Source organism: Urtica dioica, chromosome 11 (genome assembly GCF_054948205.1).
Source record: "Urtica dioica subsp. dioica isolate 48M chromosome 11, U.dioica_male_clone48M_v1_H2, whole genome shotgun sequence".
Classification (NCBI taxonomy): Eukaryota; Viridiplantae; Streptophyta; class Magnoliopsida; order Rosales; family Urticaceae; genus Urtica; species Urtica dioica.
In genome coordinates, this window is record NC_142766.1 from 20,292,775 (window position 1) to 20,311,330 (window position 18,556).

Genomic DNA, 18,556 nt, shown 5'->3' on the forward strand with positions numbered 1-18,556 from the left:
CACACACTCAATCTAGGTAATCATCTCAATTGGTCCTACTCCAATACTAAATACTAATCTGCCAAAAATACAAGCTAGAGCAGAGTCAGAGAAATCTTATGGACTGGATTTGAAATGCCATAACGCCTTTGAGTGTGAGAATGTACAAATATTATGGGCTTTCTGTGCCAGGTTTGAATGGTCACAGACTTATTTATGTCATAATAACTAGAAGGAGAAAAAAAAAATGTGTGACTTAAGTCTATGATCAATAAGTAACTGTGACCCATTTTTTTTTTTTTACTGATTATGCAAAGTAATGTGAATAATACAGTTATACTCTTGAGGTTCACTGTAAATGATTGTTCAATCTATATATACTGTTGGACTAGTCAACGGTCATTATTTATGGATCTAAGATAGTGTTTGACACAAATAATTGACGTTCACTTTGTTTTAGCATATTAATCATATATTGAATAAAATAAATAAAAGCAATGTTCTTAATGAATGGGACCTAATACCACAATTAGTATTGCTTTTTCATATCCGAATTGAGCATCTATCTCAACGTGAGGAAAATATAAAAATGAAATCTAAACCAAACAAGCTTTGACACTTTTGTTTTCAGCTAAAGGAAAAGAGAGAAGAAAAAGCTTTGAACTTTGGTTGCAAAACAATCTTTTCAGGGTTTTTTTTTTTTAAATATGATTTTCCATTGCTTTTCTGAAAACAAACCACCAACAAATCTTACAAAGTTTTTTTTTTTTTTTTTTTTGGAATGAAAAGACAGAGAAACAGAAAGTAATATGGATAACAACCAATTTATTCTTATGAAATGGCGGTCATGACGAGAAACACAAATTGCACCAAGAACGGTAACCATGCAAGCACTATGATATGAATTGTTTGAATTTTGACAATGAGAATGTTTAGTTACTACTATTAATTATTTAAATACGTAATATAGATCATATAGGTCGATACATTTCTGATTTATATTTCACTAACACGTTATTAAGACGGTCAAAGTTATCTTGAGAATTTCATCGACGAATATGGGGCAATAAATTGCATAGGAGTTGTCAAAAGTAACAGAAAAACTAGTTTTCCTCAATATTTCACCGACTGAAATTACATAATCTCAGCTTGATGTTACCGTGACTATAGCTATTTATACCATATCTGACTATCACCTTATAATCAGATGAGTTATACGAGCAAAATACCCTAATCCTAGTTTTGCACAACTATGTTACTCTTTGGGCGGCATCGGCCAATATTGAAGGTTCTTTTCATATAGCAATTCAACTCTATCAATTTTAAAGAAAAATTCGGATTAAAGTTAATTAACTGACTAACTATCGGTTTAGTGGCAACAATAATCAAAGAAAAAAAATGATCACGGTTACATGATTAACCAAAATTACCCTTCTTAACGGGTACTCAAAAAATAAAAGTCATGATTATAATATAGTCCATAAAATTCGAAACTTGAATATATCCATATATTCTGCCTTTCAAATTAATCTCTTAACCATCATGTCTCAAGTCTCAACCACTTATCAGTGTTAGAGGTCAAGTGAAAGCGGTCAAAAGAGCTGAGTCCACGTCAGCAAAAGAAGGTGTGCAAGTGGACCAATAGGAGTTAGTCTGTTAGAGAGTCAGTTAGAATGTGTATGCAAGTATATATATCTCGATGTAAATGAATCTAGACAATTAATGAGAATTCAATACAGTTGAGGCTTTCTCTCTGTAAATCCAAATCTCTCGTTTCTCTTCTTGGTATCAGAGCATCAAAAATGGCGTCTGAAGATTCAGCTTCATCGCCATCTCTTGTTCCAGATCTACTATCTCGCCCAGCAGCGAACTCTCAGTTCACACCGACGCTCAACACAGCGATCTCAGTCAAGCTTGACAGAGACAATTACTCTGTGTGGCGTTCACAGGTGTTACCGGCGATTAATGGACATAATCTTCAAGGCTTCATCAATGGAGCGAAGACGTGTCCACCGGAATACCTCGATGTGACGATTGAAGATGGAAAGAAAGAAATGCGACGCAATCCAGAGTACGATCAATGGATGAGGGAAGATCAGCTGTTGCTCAGCTGGCTTCTATCTTCTCTCTCCACGACGATTCTCAGATCTGTGACTCGGATCTCTACCTCGCGAGGAATCTGGCAAGCACTCGAGAGCAGGTTCGCGGTTCATTCTAAAGCCAGAGTTATGCCGCTTCGGCTTCAACTCCAATCGATGAGGAAAGGTAACCTGTCAATCTCCGATTATTTCGCGAAGATGGAGAGCATTGCCGATTCTCTCTTCCTAGCCGGATCTGAGATTTCTGAGGAGGATCTCGTCATGTCGATTCTCATGGGACTTCCATCTGAATACGATGTGATAGTAGCGATGGTGAGCAATCGCCTTCAAAACAACACTGAGAGTGTCTCAACGCTCACAGTGCAGGAGGTTCTGGCGATGTCACTCTCTCAAGAGACAAGAATCGAGCAACAAAATGCTGTTCTTGATCTCAACATCCAAGGCGCTACGGCGAACTACTCGGCGGCTAGAGGCAGAGGAAGATCTGGAAGAGGAAGGTCTGGACGAGGTCGCAGCAATGGTGCTCGAGGAAATTCCCGGCCGATTTGTCAAATCTGCAATAAACAAGGTCACATTGCATCAGCATGCTGGCACAGGTTGGACGAGAACTATCAGGTCAACATCCCTGCACCTGAAGCTGCACCGAATCAATCCAAGGCATTCTTTGCTGGAAGCGAGACGGTCATGGATCCTTCGTGGTATATGGACTCCGGAGCCACAAATCACGTGACAGCTGAGTTTGAGAACCTGCAAGTCAACCAAGCCTATAATGGCAAGGAGAAGCTGATGGTTGGAGATGGTAAGCTTCTTAACATCACTCATGTCTGTTCTACAAACCTGCAAAATAAAACCAATAAGAAACTCAAGCTACAAAATATTCTTAGAGTGCCTGATATAAAGAAAAACCTCATTAGTGTTTCACAATTTACCTCTGAGAATGATGTTTTCATAGAATTTCACCCTCATTTTTGCTTGGTGAAGGATCTGAAAACAGGAGTGGTACTGCTTCAAGGAACGCTTAAACATGGACTTTATGCTTTGGCAAGGCCTGAGGCTGCTGATAGGTGTCGTGTGTCTAGTTCGAGTCTGTGTAATCATGTGTCTCTAAGTGTAAGTCCTGTTAGTGTCAATACAAGTCATCCTGTGTGTATGTTGTCTGTAAAAGAAATTTTTCAATTGTGGCATAGACGGTTGTGCATGCGTCCAATAAAATTGTCCAAACTGTCTTGAAATCCTGTAATATTTTCTCTGATGGAATGAAAAACAATGAAAATTTCTGTGATGCGTGTCAACTTGGAAAAAGCCATACTTTACCTTTCAAGTTGTCTGAGTCAAATGCCACAAAACCTCTTCAGTTGATTCATACAGATCTATGGGGACCATCACCTCTTACATCTACAAATGGTTTTCGGTACTATATTAGTTTTATTGATGACTTCTCGAGGTTTACATGGATCTACCCTATGAAACTCAAATCCGAGGCCTTAGCTATTTTTAAAAAATTCAAAAAATTTGCAGAAAAATCACTTGCCACACCCATTTGTGAAGTTCAAAGTGATTGGGGTGGTGAGTTCCGTGTCTTCAAACCTTTCTTGGAAGACCAAGGCATAAATTTTCGACATCCCTGTCCACATACTCATGCTCAAAATGGTCGAGTCGAAAGAAAACATAGGCATATTGTTGAGTTAGGCCTTTCAATGCTTGCGCAGGCACAATTACCCCTCTCATTCTGGTTTGATGCCTTTTCCTCGGCTTGTTATGTTATCAATACTCTACCTACACCTGTCTTGAATGATTTGAGTCCCTACCAAACACTCTTCAACAAATGTCCTGATTTTAATTTCCTTAAAGTGTTTGGTTGTGCAGTGTTTCCACATCTTCGTCCTTATAATGCAAATAAACTTCAATACAGGTCAGCTAAGTGTGTCTTTATAGGGTATAGTCCTAGTCACAAGGGCTACAAATGTCTCCATTCCTCAGGTCGTGTCTACATTGCTCGAAATGCTGTGTTTAACGAAAATCAATTTCCATACTCAGAATTGTTTCCTAGTTCAAACTTACCTGACATTGAGCCAACTCCTGTGGTCCTACCCTCTAGTCAGTTCAGTCCTTTAGTCGTGTCTCAGCAGCCTTATGGGTCAGACTTGCCATGTCTTGTTTCTGCTGATTCTCTTGTTGCAGGACCACACGCTGATCAGGATCAGTCACATTCACAAGCTGTCCTTGTCCCGGAAAACACTGCCCCGAGCCCACAAAGTGTTGCCTCAGATACAAACTCTCTCTCCTTGAGCCAATCCATTCCCACGTCTCACCTGCCCAACATTTCCCATAGTCCCAGCGTACCACAAATACCCCTCACTGTCAATGACCATCCCATGAACACTAGGTCCAAGTGTGGCATCCACAAACCCAAAATATTCTCGGTCACCAAACATCCCTTGACCATTGACCTTGGCCCAACTGAGCCGGAGACTGCTGTTCAAGCCCTCGCTGATGCTAAGTGGGCCCATGCTATGTCCGAGGAGATTGGTGCCTTGCAAAGGAATGACACGTGGTCACTTGTTCCTCATGATGGTTCTCAAAATATTATTGGAAATAAATGGGTGTTTAAGCTTAAATACAACCCGGATGGGTCACTTCATCGACACAAAGCGCGTTTGGTTGCTCAAGGGTTCTACCAAACCCCGGGTGTGGATTTCTCGGAGACGTTTAGTCCGGTTGTGAAGCCATGTACAGTTCGAGTTGTACTCACTCTTGCTGTGTACCGGGGGTGGGATATAAAGCAACTCGACGTTAACAACGCCTTCCTCAATGGTGTGTTAACCGAGGATGTGTTTATGGTTCAACCACCGGGATTTCGGGATCCTCAGCGCCCACATCACGTGTGCAAGCTCAAGAAAGCCCTTTATGGCCTGAAACAGGCTCCGCGAGCTTGGTTTGAACGGTTATCCACTGCCTTGCTTAGCTGGGGGTTTGCTGGCTCCAAGGCCGACTCGTCGCTCTTCATTTATGCTCGTGGCTCAGTTTATCTCGTCTTACTGGTTTATGTTGACGACATACTTCTGACGGGCAATGATGAAGCTGCCATGGAGAAGCTCACCTCTGATTTGAACTCTCAGTTTGCACTTAAACGATTGGGCTCGTTACACTATTTTCTCGGTGTGGAAGTTTTTCGGGATTAGTCCGGCCTCTACCTGTCACAGTCTAAGTACGTTGGTGATCTGCTTAAGCGACTGAACATGACTGGTGCGAAACCATGTTCATCCCCAGCTGCTCCGGGTTACACTTTGTCGAAGCAAGAGGGGGAACCAATGGAAAATGCTTATTAGTACAGAAGTGTAATCGGAGCATTGCAGTATATGACCATCACGAGACCGGATATTGCTTACATAGTTAACAAGCTGAGTCAGTTTCTTCAATGTCCGACTGATATTCACTGGTTAGCTTGTAAGAGAGTGCTCAGGTATCTGAAAGGGACGATAACGCATGGTATCACCTTCAAGCCGTCAAAGCAGATTACGCTAGTCAATTTTGCTGATGCTGACTGGGCAAGTAATCCAGATGACAGAAGGTCCACAAGTGCTTACTGTGTGTTCTTAGCTGGGTGCTTAATTTCCTGGAGCTCGAGGAAGCAAGGCGTGGTCGCGAGGTCAAGTACTGAAGCGGAATACAGGGCTTTGGCTCATGTTGCAGCTGAGATATTGTGGATCAAGTCACTCCTCGGAGAACTTCAAATAAAATGAAGAGCAAGCTTCACGTGGAACAATCCCCGTTTCACTTGAGAGGGGGTGTTAGAGGTCAAGTGAAAGCGGTCAAAAGAGCTGAGTCCACGTCAGCAAAAGAAGGTGTGCAAGTGGACCAATAGGAGTTAGTCTGTTAGAGAGTCAGTTAGAATGTGTATGCAAGTATATATATCTCGATGTAAATGAATCTAGACAATTAATGAGAATTCAATACAGTTGAGGCTTTCTCTCTGTAAATCCAAATCTCTCGTTTCTCTTCTATCAGAACCAATTTAATAAAATCAATCATAACTCAGATCTATTGGAGGAGCTTTAAGAACATTTTTGGCTTTGCCTTTTTATCTACTTATTTTTAGAAAAACCATGCTGCATTTTGTTATTGGTAAGAATCAATATGTGTCTTAGTTTTATAAAGAACTCTTGTATTATTTATTTTCATCGCAAATTAAATTTAACGACTTTTAAAAAAGCACCAAAAAAGCAAATATTCCCAATATTATACCAACCTTTTTTTTTTTTTTTTTTTTTTTTTTTTTTGCAGTAACACGTATTGAACTAGGGTTGAGGAATGAAGATAAATCACTCTCACACGCCCAGTTTTCTCTTTTCCTTAAACTTTTGCTTTTTCACTTATGAGTGCGTTAGAGAGAGCACTTTGGAGTTTGAAGATTCCAAATGATTTAGGTCACATTCATATACCCTTTGGTTGTGGTAAATCATTCTCCGAGGAATCAAACTCTCTCACATACACATATCATTTATTTGCTTTCTTATACGTGCCTAGTATTGTCTTCCCATAAACTACCATGATGGTTTAAATTGCGTGCATATACATGATTATAATACTAAAACACGTGTCTCTATAATGTTTGATTAGCTTAAATAGGCATTTTAAATTTTAATTTATGTCGATCCTACAAACAAATCTCTAGACAACTAGGGAAATGGGATATTTGGGGCGAATTAATTATATGGACAAATGTTAGTGCTTGTCAACTAAAATTAGAAAAAAGGAAAAAGTATGTTTTGTAAAGTCGATAAACAGGAAAAGGGAACAAAAATATGAATAATAACTTCTTTTTTTTCTATATCACGAAAACAAAGTCTAAATCCTTTTTCTTTTTTTTTTTCATTCGTCCACAATAAGCTCACATGGGGTTGAGCTCATGCAATCATCACGTCTATAAGGGAAGAGAAAGAAAGAAAAAAAAAAGAAGATTCCAAAGAATACCCTTTTGGTCACATGCATTTGGAAGCTCATGTACTCATAATATACTTCGAATAAGGATGCACAAATGAATAAGCCAACCACTTCTTTGTGATGAGAAAATAAATCCTTAGAGGGAGACGAATTAATTCATATTTTTAACAATGTTGACAATGTATGTATAATAATGCATTTGATCTGATGATGAGTAATCTTTTTTAAAAATGAAAAATCTTCTTAGTTGCCGACACGTCTTTTCTTATTCACAAATTGTAAGAGAATAATTTTCGTTTTTTTTAACCCATTTTTTTAATTAATTCGAATTAGGAATTTTATTTTAGTGTAAAGAAGTGATATGGTTGTTACCAAATTTAAATATTGTCATCTTAAAAGGAGTTGATGCTGGCTCAATAAAAATAAAAAATAAATAAATAAATAAATAAAAACCTTTGCTTGGATATTACAAAATGCAAAGGTTTTTTTTTCCTTTTTCTTTTTCCACAACTACAAAATTGTTTTAGTTGTTGGCCTTTTTCTCCCACCCTTTATGGAAGGTTCACTTTCTCTTTCTTATAAGGCGGACAAAAATAAAGGAGATTAAATGTATGACCTATGTGAGTATGTATAATGTATGCGTGTTTTTTTAATAACATGTTGATGTTATGTATATACATTGCATGTTGTATATATGTTCATGTATGGCATAATTTTAGTGTGTCATGCATGCATGCATACATAATACATGTATGATATATCTTTTTTTCTTGTTCGAATAGAATACATAAATAATATATCTAAAATGCATGAAACTCCCACGATGATTTTACACGTTCTTTAAATTGCAAGATTATTTCTATAATTAATCAACACACGAATGGCTAATTTATTGTACACAACTGGCATGCATTTTACTTCCCTTTTGCGTTCCATAAATGATAATCTATGCTGTTTCAGCATTTAGAAGGTTAGTTTGTAATTGCGTTACATCAAAACATGTGCTTTAATATAGAGAATAGATTTTTGGTCGTTATAAAAAAAATAGAGAATAAAATTACAACATATTTGACGTTAAAGTAGGCATTAATCTCTATTCATTATGGTATTTAGGGAAGCTTTAGAAAAAGAAAAGCTAACTGTCAAGTGTCAACGAGCAATGGCTACTTTATTAAACGTAAAAAAAAAAGAGTAAAAATTAAAGAACGAAAAAAAAAAAAAAAGTTACCATATTGATCATGGCGTGGGTTTGCTTTTTTGCTTTTAAGTCGGCTTCTTTATTTAATTGTATATTTGTATAAGGTACAAAAAGTAGTTTAGTTTTATTATTAAACAACCATTAGAAGTCAAGTCACACCCAAAATCACAAAAGAAATACGCAGTGCAGTGCAGCTAATTAGTCAAAGAAAGATTAGGTTTAGGCCTTAATCATTATTACGCGACGTTGTTATCTTAACTGTGTCATCTTATCCCACAGTTTTATACCCCAAAATAAAAAATAAAAATAAAAACTACAATAATCATAACACCTAATGCATTTATAAGAAGAAAATTATCATTAGTCTAAAAGTAATGTTATAGGAATGTTATGTCACTACATTGACAGGATATATTAATCAATTGTATTAGCCCGATTATTTTATCTCCTCAAGCACTGGCCTACAATGTATTTGTTATTAGCCAAAATTACAATATATACAAATATTAGTCTTTTTATATATATTTAAAAAAAAAAAAAAAAAAAAAACTAGCAACTATTCCTAATTAGTTGGAGCTTGGAAGTTATTTCTTTCAGTTTTCTGAAAATGTCTTGTAAAAATTGGGAACATAATCCACCCAAGCTATAAACAAACAAAATAAAATAAAAAAACCCCTAAAATAAATGGTTATTACATGAATTTTGTTCACTCATAGAACTTACGAAAAAAAAAACAATAATCAATATTTTAAGAAACTGAAAAGTCATATTGAAAAATTCATAGCAGCCATGGAGTGAGTAATCATATATGCCTTTGATTTTAGAGGGAAAAAGGAAAAAAGAAAAGAAAAGATAGTGGATGAGCAGTTTAGTACTGTGTAGTGTGTGTACAACAACGAGAGGAAATTCCCTGGAAAAGGTAACAGAGAGACAGTGAGTATATGTTTGTGTCGTATATCAAATGACCATTACCAATGCAAATATAAAACTTGCCACAAATAATATGTGGAAGTAGTTTTTTTTTTTTTTTTGAAAGTCACGGATTTTCCATTAAAATTGGGTAAAAATTCATCAATACAGGAGAAAAACACCTTAGTACATGGAACACCTCAAACCTAAGTTGAAGTGAAACTAACACTAAGTTCCGGTAATCGCACGTTTTGTGCATGCTTCCGACAAGTGGAAGAACAACGAGCACAGTAATTGAGCACACATAGGGCTCTTTCAACAAAACCAAAATTGGTAGATGGAAAGATCCACTCAACCTCGGTTTGATGGCCACGAAGAAGATGCATCTTCAACCTGTATAGAACAAAACCTAATAGGAAATCAACAACGGGATAGTGGACAACGGCTAATCCGTGTCCAAGATAAACCAAGTCAAACACAACGCAACCTGGGCTAACTAGCATAAAGACATAAAGCATAACTAAGTAAAAACACAAAACAAAAACCACAACACAACCAAAACGGCAGATCCGACCACTTCTGCACCCGAAAACCTCTTCAGCCACGTCCCTCCCATCCTTAGCTCGGAGTCTCACCGCATACTCTTCCGTGTCACTCCAGTCGGAGAGAAAAACAGAGGAAGCCACCGAAGCCACCGAGACCTGACCCACCGAAGCCACCGGAGTCACCTGCAAACCACAGACCCACCGAAGGATCCGAGACCAGACCCACCGAAGCCACCGAGGCCACCTGCGAACCACAGGCCCACCGAAGCCACCGAGGCCACCCCTCAAGATCCGCAACGGAGGGATCCTCGCCGAGAAGGATCCGAAACACCGGGACGACGGACAGGACGGCATCTCCGGAAGGCAAAACAGAGCCTACCTTCCCGCCGGACACGAACCCTTCCAAGATCCAAGTCATCTCGGACCTGGGCAAGGAATGGAGACGGGAGCAGCGCCGGCCGACGAAGCGGAGGAGAAGAGCAAACAGAGCTCGCCTTGGATCTTGGAAGCGATCAACCTGGAGCTTGACGAAGCGGCCGACGAAGCGAAGTCGCACAAAACCGAAGAAGCACGTCACCGGAGAAACCAGACTCGCGAAGAATCGCGATCTCGCCTTCCCCCCCGGGTCGGAGTCGAGAGACCGGCGTCCGAATCCCGAGGGGGGCGGCGGAGAAAAGGGCTTAGGGTTTTCTCGAGAGAGAAAGGTTCTGTAGAGAGAGAAGATAGGAAATTGTTATATGAAGAAAAAATAGTACATATGCCAATACGAAAACTATATCACCTTTGCATAAATTTTGGGCTTAAGATATCAAAAATTGATATTTTCAGACTAAGAAATAAAATATAACATTTATGAATATCGCCTTCATCCTATAATAAATAAAAATAATAAAAGTGAGACTAGTCCTAATAATATTAGTAGGAAACTATTCTAAAATCTAATATGTAAAAAGAAATGGCGGTGTACATGTAACATCAGTAGACCAATAAGTCTATGCTAAGACGACTTTGATAGTTTTTGTTTACATTGTATCTACAATTTAAATGGTAAATGATAATATGTCAAATTATATGTAGGTCCTTCTGTTCCCTAACCTTGTCCCATGATCGTAACTAGGAATTTGCTTCTCATGATTTTCTTCTTCAATTATTGATGAAATAGGAAATCTAGAAATGGAGTTATTAAGTCGTCCCGACTTTATTGGACCCTTCATCCCTTCTCCACGAAGGAGTTGATGTCTTTTTATTTTTATTTATTTTGTAAACTTTTTTGTTACATTTGCATATGCTCTAAATTATATAATTTTTAGGGTAAAATAATCTTAATTTACAATAAATAAATTAAGAATCTTAATTTTTGATATTTTTTGAAGAAAAAAACAACCGTTCTAAAGTTTCCTTTGATGTTCGATGACCAGGCTTAGTAGCACTTATTAATCGCTATACATAATTTAAAATAACATTTTATATGCGGCTATGCAATTACAATATGCGCTGCAAAAATCGGAATAATAACTGAAGAATAAAATTGCACAAAACCGTTTTTCATTTTCAGGTACAGGTGGGGTTTGGAAGTGCTACACGTGTACAGCATTACAGGAAAAAAAATTATATTGTTCATTTTATGTTCAGCAGCCATGTTTAATATATGAATTATTATAATTGACAAAGACAAGGAAGCTTTGGATGATGAACGATATTTATTTAGTGACATTACAGTCTATTTATGTTGATGCAACATCTGAAATTCCATATTGGTATTGAATTTAAATGTATAGAATGCGACTTGATAGAATGTATAAATCCGAAAACACGGCAAGAAAAGTCGTTAGCCATTATTGAGTGATGTCAAAAAGTCATAATTAGCCTTTATATTGACGACGTGTGAGTTGTGAGGTAATGCTTAGCTTATTATAAGTCAAGGTCATAGACCTCAACTGCCTAGATATTATTATTTTTAATTTGTACTTAAGTGTCTAACTTAATTTAGTATAAATTACGTAGGTCGTAAGAACGAAAAAGAAAGGGAAACGATAAACATGGCGTTTGATGGGAGGTGTGTAGCTCTCTGATTTGATCTTAGTAGATAAATCTTAGGGTAAAAAAAATGCTAATTAAGAATATTCCAGACGTATATGCACAACTAAAGTTTTTATTTTTATTTTTTGCTGCTTAGCTTGGATTTTTATGCACGTAGTATTAATACGTGACGCTGAGGATGTATGTGGGGTTGATGAATGAGACTTCAGTGACACGTCTTTGTCTATGTGGCTGGACACGTCACTCTGACAAATCCCACTAATTCAGGGACAATATTACCATCACCTTAAATGCCATCGAGCTCTTATTTGATTTGGAATATTTGGGCTACAGGAATCAAGTATCGCCAAGCTGAGCCATTTACCCTTTTGACCTTTATATATAAACCGCCATATTCTAAATTTCTAACATTCTCAATTTGTAGTCCATCTATTAAATATGACACCAAAGCGAGCTTAACTAATTTAATAAGAGACAGAATTGTGAATTAATTAAGAGTAAAACATGATCAAGATAATAGAGCGAAAACTAACCAACTAGATATTGAGAATTAATTTTAACGAAAAGTTAAAAATAAAAAGGATTCAGAGCTCCTAAAAACACCACCTAATCCACCCTTGAGCAAAATTTCAATTCATATCTACTAAAAAAACGCTTCTCTGTTTCTTCTTCTCTAACGCTCTTATTTACAATCTCCATCTCTCTCCAGTCACGTGCGGGTCACATGACCGTGCAAGCATTGGGATTCTCATCGCTGAACATCTGCGGCGCGTGAAGGTGATCTCCGGCGTAACCCGGCGGGTACCCGAACCCGAACCCGGGATTATACCCAGCTCCGAACCCGTAAATCGGCTGTGCCACGTACTCCATCGTCATCCGATTCTCCTCCATTTTCCCGCCACCATTCTCGCCCTTCTTCTTCCCGGCGGCGGCGTTATCGCCGTCCTTTTCTTTCTCCTTCTCCTTCTCCTTCTCCTTCTCCTTCTTCGGAGGAACAATCTCCACCGGCCTCTTCAGCTTCTCGCTCAAGCTCTCCGCCAGAGCTTTCATGTCCATCGATCCAATCACAGTCACCAATTCCTTCTGCTTGTCGATCGATATGTCGTTGTACCCTGTCCAATAAACAGTAAATTAAATAATCATTTCTCCAGACCTTAAATTAAAATTCATTATTTATTTATTGTTACCTTTGGTTTTGGTTACGGCCTTGTGAATCTTCTCGATGCAACCCTGGCAGTGAAGTCTCAGCTTGAAAACCGCCGTCGTCACCGGAGGCTTGATTGATTGCCATTATTTTATTTTATTTTTTTTAATTAGGGAAACACGTTAGATTAGAGATTAAAATACTCGGTTTTGTAACTGTATGAGATTAATTAAATACATATTAATTATAATTAACAGCTTTAACTAAAAAGTGGTGCGCACGAAGAACGAGACGGTTCACGTTAGCTAGTAGTGCCGTCAGATAATGTGAGAGAGAGAGAGCTGAGAGAGATAATTACCTCTTTCTGTTTCGGTTTCTTTTCGTCGGGCTTCTTCTTGTTGTCGTTTCCGTCGATCTTCTTGCTGTCGTTTTTTTTGCCGTCGCCGTCGTTTCCGTCGGACTTCTTCGGCTGAGGAGAGATTAGGTCGACCTTCTTCTTGAGCTTCTCGGCGAGGCTCTCCCTGAGCTTCGCCGGATCGAGTTTTCCGATCACTGACAGCTTGTTGGAAGCGAAATCAGTCTTCGCCGCGCTCACGCCTTCACCGCAGTGACACCACAGAACGCAACAGTTAGTAGAGAATTTCATAGCCGAAGCTAAAATGAGAGCTGAATCTGAGTCTAAGAAAAATTAAAAGGCTCTCGAGTGTTTGTTTTGGCTATATATGGAGGAAAGACAGAGAGAGGAAGAGATTGAGTGAAATCATTATTGATAAATTGGGGGACCAGTAACAGTGTGTATTCCCTTGCTGTATTTTACTGCTCAAAAAAGGAAAAATACAAACCGCTCTGAATCCGAGCATTGAAATCCAAACAGGAATGAAAGAAAAAACAGGCAGAGGAAAAAGAACAGAGAACAAACCACTGAAACCGCGAACGGTCTTGACGATCTTGGAGGCACAGCCTTCGCAGTGCATGTCGATCTTCAAAACGACGGTGATCGGATCGTCGTCCTTCTTCTTCTCGCCTCCGTTGTTCTTCTTCTGAGTTCATCAAGACAAAGCCATTGGAAACAATTTCAGCAAACAAACAAGCACACAAACCAGAAATCACGAGAGAAGATTAGATTAGATAGACTGACTGACCTCGCCCATGGTGAGTTTCAAGTTCGGAATCTGAGAGAGCAGAGAACAAGGTTATGAGGAAAACAATGGCGTGTTTAGAAAGGCGAAGAGGAAAGAAAGATAAGAATGAATGAATGAATGAATTGAAAGGTGAGAGTAAGAGAGGGTTTAAGGGGTTCTTATTGTGACGGTGAATTGGTTTGATGGTCATCATGGTATGATGTGACAATGGCATGCATATGATATACAATATTTGAAATACATAAATTATTAAAATAAATGCGCATGAGAGGTACGGCTTATAGTGGGCGTAGAGAAACTTCGTGTGCAAAATGGTGTGGCAAAGTGAGTTTGTGGGCTGTCCGAAACCCAATTAAAAACAGGAAAAAGAGCAAAATTACAAGTTCAGATCGTACTAATTTCCAATATGAGGAATCTTTTAAATTGATCGAATAATGTGCGACTATTACTTGTTTTAACTCTTTGTTTTGTGCACTGGATTTTTCCATTCTGCCAAACTTTTTTTTTTTCCTTTTTTTTTTTAACTTCTCGTCTGTTTGTGTTTGTGTTTGTGTGTGATTTTAGACATCATTTTACGTTTAAAGGTTAATTGCAAATTGCAGTGCACATTGGTTTGATGCTTTGAATTGTTCTCATTCGTTGTATGTATATATAAAAAAAAAAAATTGCTCTCAATTTATTTTCTCTCGGGTATATAATGTGGATATTATTCTGTGGAAAATATTACACAGTCATTCAATTTAACAGGCTATTACTTGTATTATGGTCTTCATGAAAGGAAAAAGATTTTACCTAGGGAACAACTTCATATGAGAGTAACTTATTGCATTAAAAACTGAAAACAAAGAATTGCATTTATTAAGCAAAAGGATTAAAAATATTGATATTATGATTTTACTAAGATACCAACTACCGACCTATACATCTACAGTTATTATGTAGTCATTTGAAATAACGATACTAATTATAGCGGTCAAAGTTTACCAAAATGGTTATCCGAGAGTATTCTAAATTTTTACCTATTTATTGCTAGTGATTTTAATTTAAGAAAGGATAAGATCCAAATAGTAACACTGAGGAGTTAATTAATAACTATATTAGTCTTAATAAAAATAGATATTAAATTGGAAAATGCTAAATGACTTGCGAAATAGAAAGAAAAAAAAAAGCAGCTATAAACTATTTATAGTCTATTATTACTGATTTTTTTTTTTTTACGGACTTCAGGTCAATACTGAACCATATTATATTTTAAGTCTTGATAAACCATGCTTGTTGTTCTCTTGTGAGTTTAGGAAGTTCACTGTGATACTAATGTATATACACATAGCATTATTATTACATTAAAGAATAAAAGTTGTTACGTATAATGGGATAATTGTTGAACAGTTTGTGATGAATAATGGTGTTTTAGCCTTTTAGGTGGAACACCCACTTGTTTTATGAAGCAGTTAATAGTACTGAAGTGTAATAAAATAAATTAAAGGGTATTTAATTTATTTTAGAAACTAAAAGGAGAGAACAGTCTGTTACATAGAACCTGATAACAGTAGATTGTTTAGTATTAATTATTTTGTACTTGAAGAAGAAGCATTTTGGTTTATTGGTCTTTCAATCATTTGGCATAGCAAGGAATGAAAGTTAGGAAAATTGTTTGTAATTAACCATTCCAAACACGAGTGTATAATTTAAGATCTGTTTCATATGCACGCATGTGGGTATATTTTATTATTATTACACAACAAGCAATGGATGGTCTTTTTTTTTTTTTTTTTGGAAGGGAAGGATGGTCTTTCATAATGTAAATATATGTATGTGTATATATTACTACATATATAGTTGGTGTATATATAAATAAAAGACATCCGGAAAGAATTGTACTCTAATTCAATTCCAATTATGTTTTGCAAGTTATGGCTTTTAATTCTTCTGCCAGAATGCAATTGGGTTTTGCTTTCCTCCTTGAAAGAATATTCAACCAGTACCATTTTCATCCAACTCAAAATTAATTGTAAAAGAGGATTTATATTTTATTTTTTACTGAAATTTAATCCTAACCATAAATCATTCCGCTTATTTACCAATGGACATCCAATGTAAGATATTATTTGTCTTCTTAGATCATAAATTTACTTTTTTATAACCATCTTTAATAACATATTAGGCATATTTATATATCTCAGTTTTTAATGGATATTCAACCCCACAAACTACGTTTAATGGATATAAGTTATACTTGACTAACAAAAGCCCAAAGAGTTCTGAAAGACTGTGATCTTAAAAATACTATAGAAGAAGGCTTTATTGGTCCAATACGGAAAACAATGGATCGATCCACATAGAAAGAAAAAAGTGGAAATTATATCTGATAATTTTTTTTTACACTAATCGTGAAAATCACGTATTTAAGTTTTTATTTCCTGCGTAAGTAACATATATCAAGTTGTAAACAGAGACTTTTTTTTTTTTTTTTTTTTTTAAATTTGTTCAGTATTTTGAGTTCTATTTAAGTTTGTTAATAATCTCGAATAATTTTTTTTTTTTACAGAAAAACTATATTTAAAAGGATATAAAAACATTCCATATTTTAGACTATTGCATAAAATAACCCATATTATTCCGGTATTTTTCAAACAACTCTTTCGTTGCTATAAGGGATCTGCACGCTTAAATAAATGTTTATGTATGTTTCTCATTGTTTAGATCAAATTAGTATTTAGATTATAAGATACCATATCCTGTAAATATTATGATAAGATTTTATAATTAATTTTTTTTTTAAATTATGGATATTTTCTATTTGCTTAAATTCATTTATGTATAAGGATTTTGGAATTTAATAATATCCTAAATATATCATATGACAATCCCTAATATTTAGTGATATATATTTTTGCATATCCATATTTTTTTTATTCCAACATGTCAAGCAATTTCTATAGACGAATATAGCAGATCGGATTACATCTTGTTATGATTTTCCATGGATCATTTTGTAGCTCGATCGACTACAGTTTAAGCTTCATCAACGTATAGGATGAATAATTCTTCAACATATTGCTGATCTTGAAGGTTTGTGTTGTAGACTACGTCGAGACTTCGAATGCGCAAGCAGTTTCTTGATATTTTAAGCCTGAGGAGTCTTTGCTTATTATGATTTTCAGAGAGAAGGTGTGTCTTTGTAGTGTTAATTGTTTATTCCCATATCATAATTCAACTTTATTTTATCAATGATAAAATAAGGATTCACTTCAAGTATTCATATTAAGGAATTAAGGTTTGTTGATCATTTTATTTTGATTCATAATTACTCTAACATCTCAATCACCAATTGTAAATAATTTAGTATTTAACTTATTATTAATGTGTTTATCAATTCTTTTAGATTTATTTTCAAGTAACCACTACTAGTTATTCTTCCAAACTTATATGTGTGCCAATTTCTACCCCTAAACAACTTCTCTATATTTAATCTTCATTAATGCTATTGATTCAAAAGTCTAGCTGTAAAGAAACCAAACCGTATAACCATGGCCAGCCTAACCCTAACGAGGTTGAGGCCGTAGGTGTGAGACCATTAATTATATTTACAATTATTATTTATATATTTAAAGGTATATTTACACTATATAAAAAAATCCTCTCTTTTATGACTCAGCAAGACAATTTTCCTCTCTGAAAATGTATCAAATGACAAACAAAACGAAAAAAAAACCCTTATAACCTTTATTTTAACTAGACAAATTCGGGTAATTCATTTGCCAAGCAAAACTGTAGGACATATATCTTATAAGATTTTTTGTTGCGTGTCATCTTATAAATATTTGTGAATAAAAGTCAACAAAATCTAGAGTGAGAGATTGTTTTCTTTTACTTTTTAAAAAGAAGGGGACATATGGGTTTATAATTCACACAGAAATTTGATATTTAAATCACACAGGATGTCAAATACATTGGAGGCGATTTTTCTTAATATTATTTTAATGATAAAGTATTTAACACAAGTACACAACTCAAGTGATTTTTACTTCATTTTATTTTTAATCAAATAGCTCTATATAATATGAGTATGACGGAGGAGAAGGACCTTGTTGGATTGGGGAGTAAATTAATACGGGAATTCAAGACGAGCTCAAAAATGTTGTATAAGAATAGCTCTCAAAAATTGAAATAAGGTTAGACTAGAGTAAACCAGTTTGATTTTCTTAAAACAAAATAGAATTAATAGTTACAAATTACAATGCAAACAATATAAACAATCGAAAGGTATTTAAGGAAAAAAAAAAAATTAAACGAGTCGGGTCAAAGGCGGATCCAGGTGGGGGCCAGGGTGGGCCAATGCCCCCCCTCAATTTTTAAAAATTATTTTTTAGACCCAAATTTTTATATTTTTTTATAATTTTATCCCTAAATTTTACTAATAATTATGTTTTTTACCAAAATTTGTAAGTTTTTTTTCAATAATGCCCCTCCTCAAAAATATTTCTCAAATTTGCCCCCTCTTAATTGAAATCCTGGCTCCGCCACTGAGCCGGGTAACCATTTGTGTGTTCGTA

At 36.0% G+C, this 18,556-nt stretch overlaps 1 protein-coding gene across 1 annotated transcript; it reads right to left on the minus strand.

The window, feature by feature from the left end:
• Positions 1–12,169: 12,169 nt before the first annotated feature.
• LOC149382156 (Heavy metal transport/detoxification superfamily protein) lies at positions 12,170–14,150 on the minus strand. The gene is made up of 5 exons (XM_089600895.1): positions 14,001–14,150; positions 13,778–13,898; positions 13,217–13,455; positions 12,902–12,989; positions 12,170–12,826 (listed from the first exon to the last, which is right to left on the minus strand). The coding sequence occupies exons 1-5, from the start codon at positions 14,007–14,009 to the stop codon at positions 12,435–12,437; spliced, it is 849 nt and encodes a 282-aa protein (XP_089457021.1). The 5' UTR covers positions 14,010–14,150; the 3' UTR covers positions 12,170–12,434.
• Positions 14,151–18,556: the final 4,406 nt, after the last annotated feature.

Excerpts from the sequence above, each read along its gene's own strand:
- LOC149382156 (XM_089600895.1), bottom strand. Across the intron at positions 13,456-13,777 it reads GACCGTTCGCGGTTTCAGTG|GCGTGAGCGCGGCGAAGACT; the intron begins GTTTGTTCTCTG and ends ACTGCGGTGAAG. Across the intron at positions 12,827-12,901 it reads GGCCGTAACCAAAACCAAAG|GGTACAACGACATATCGATC; the intron begins GTAACAATAAAT and ends TTTATTGGACAG.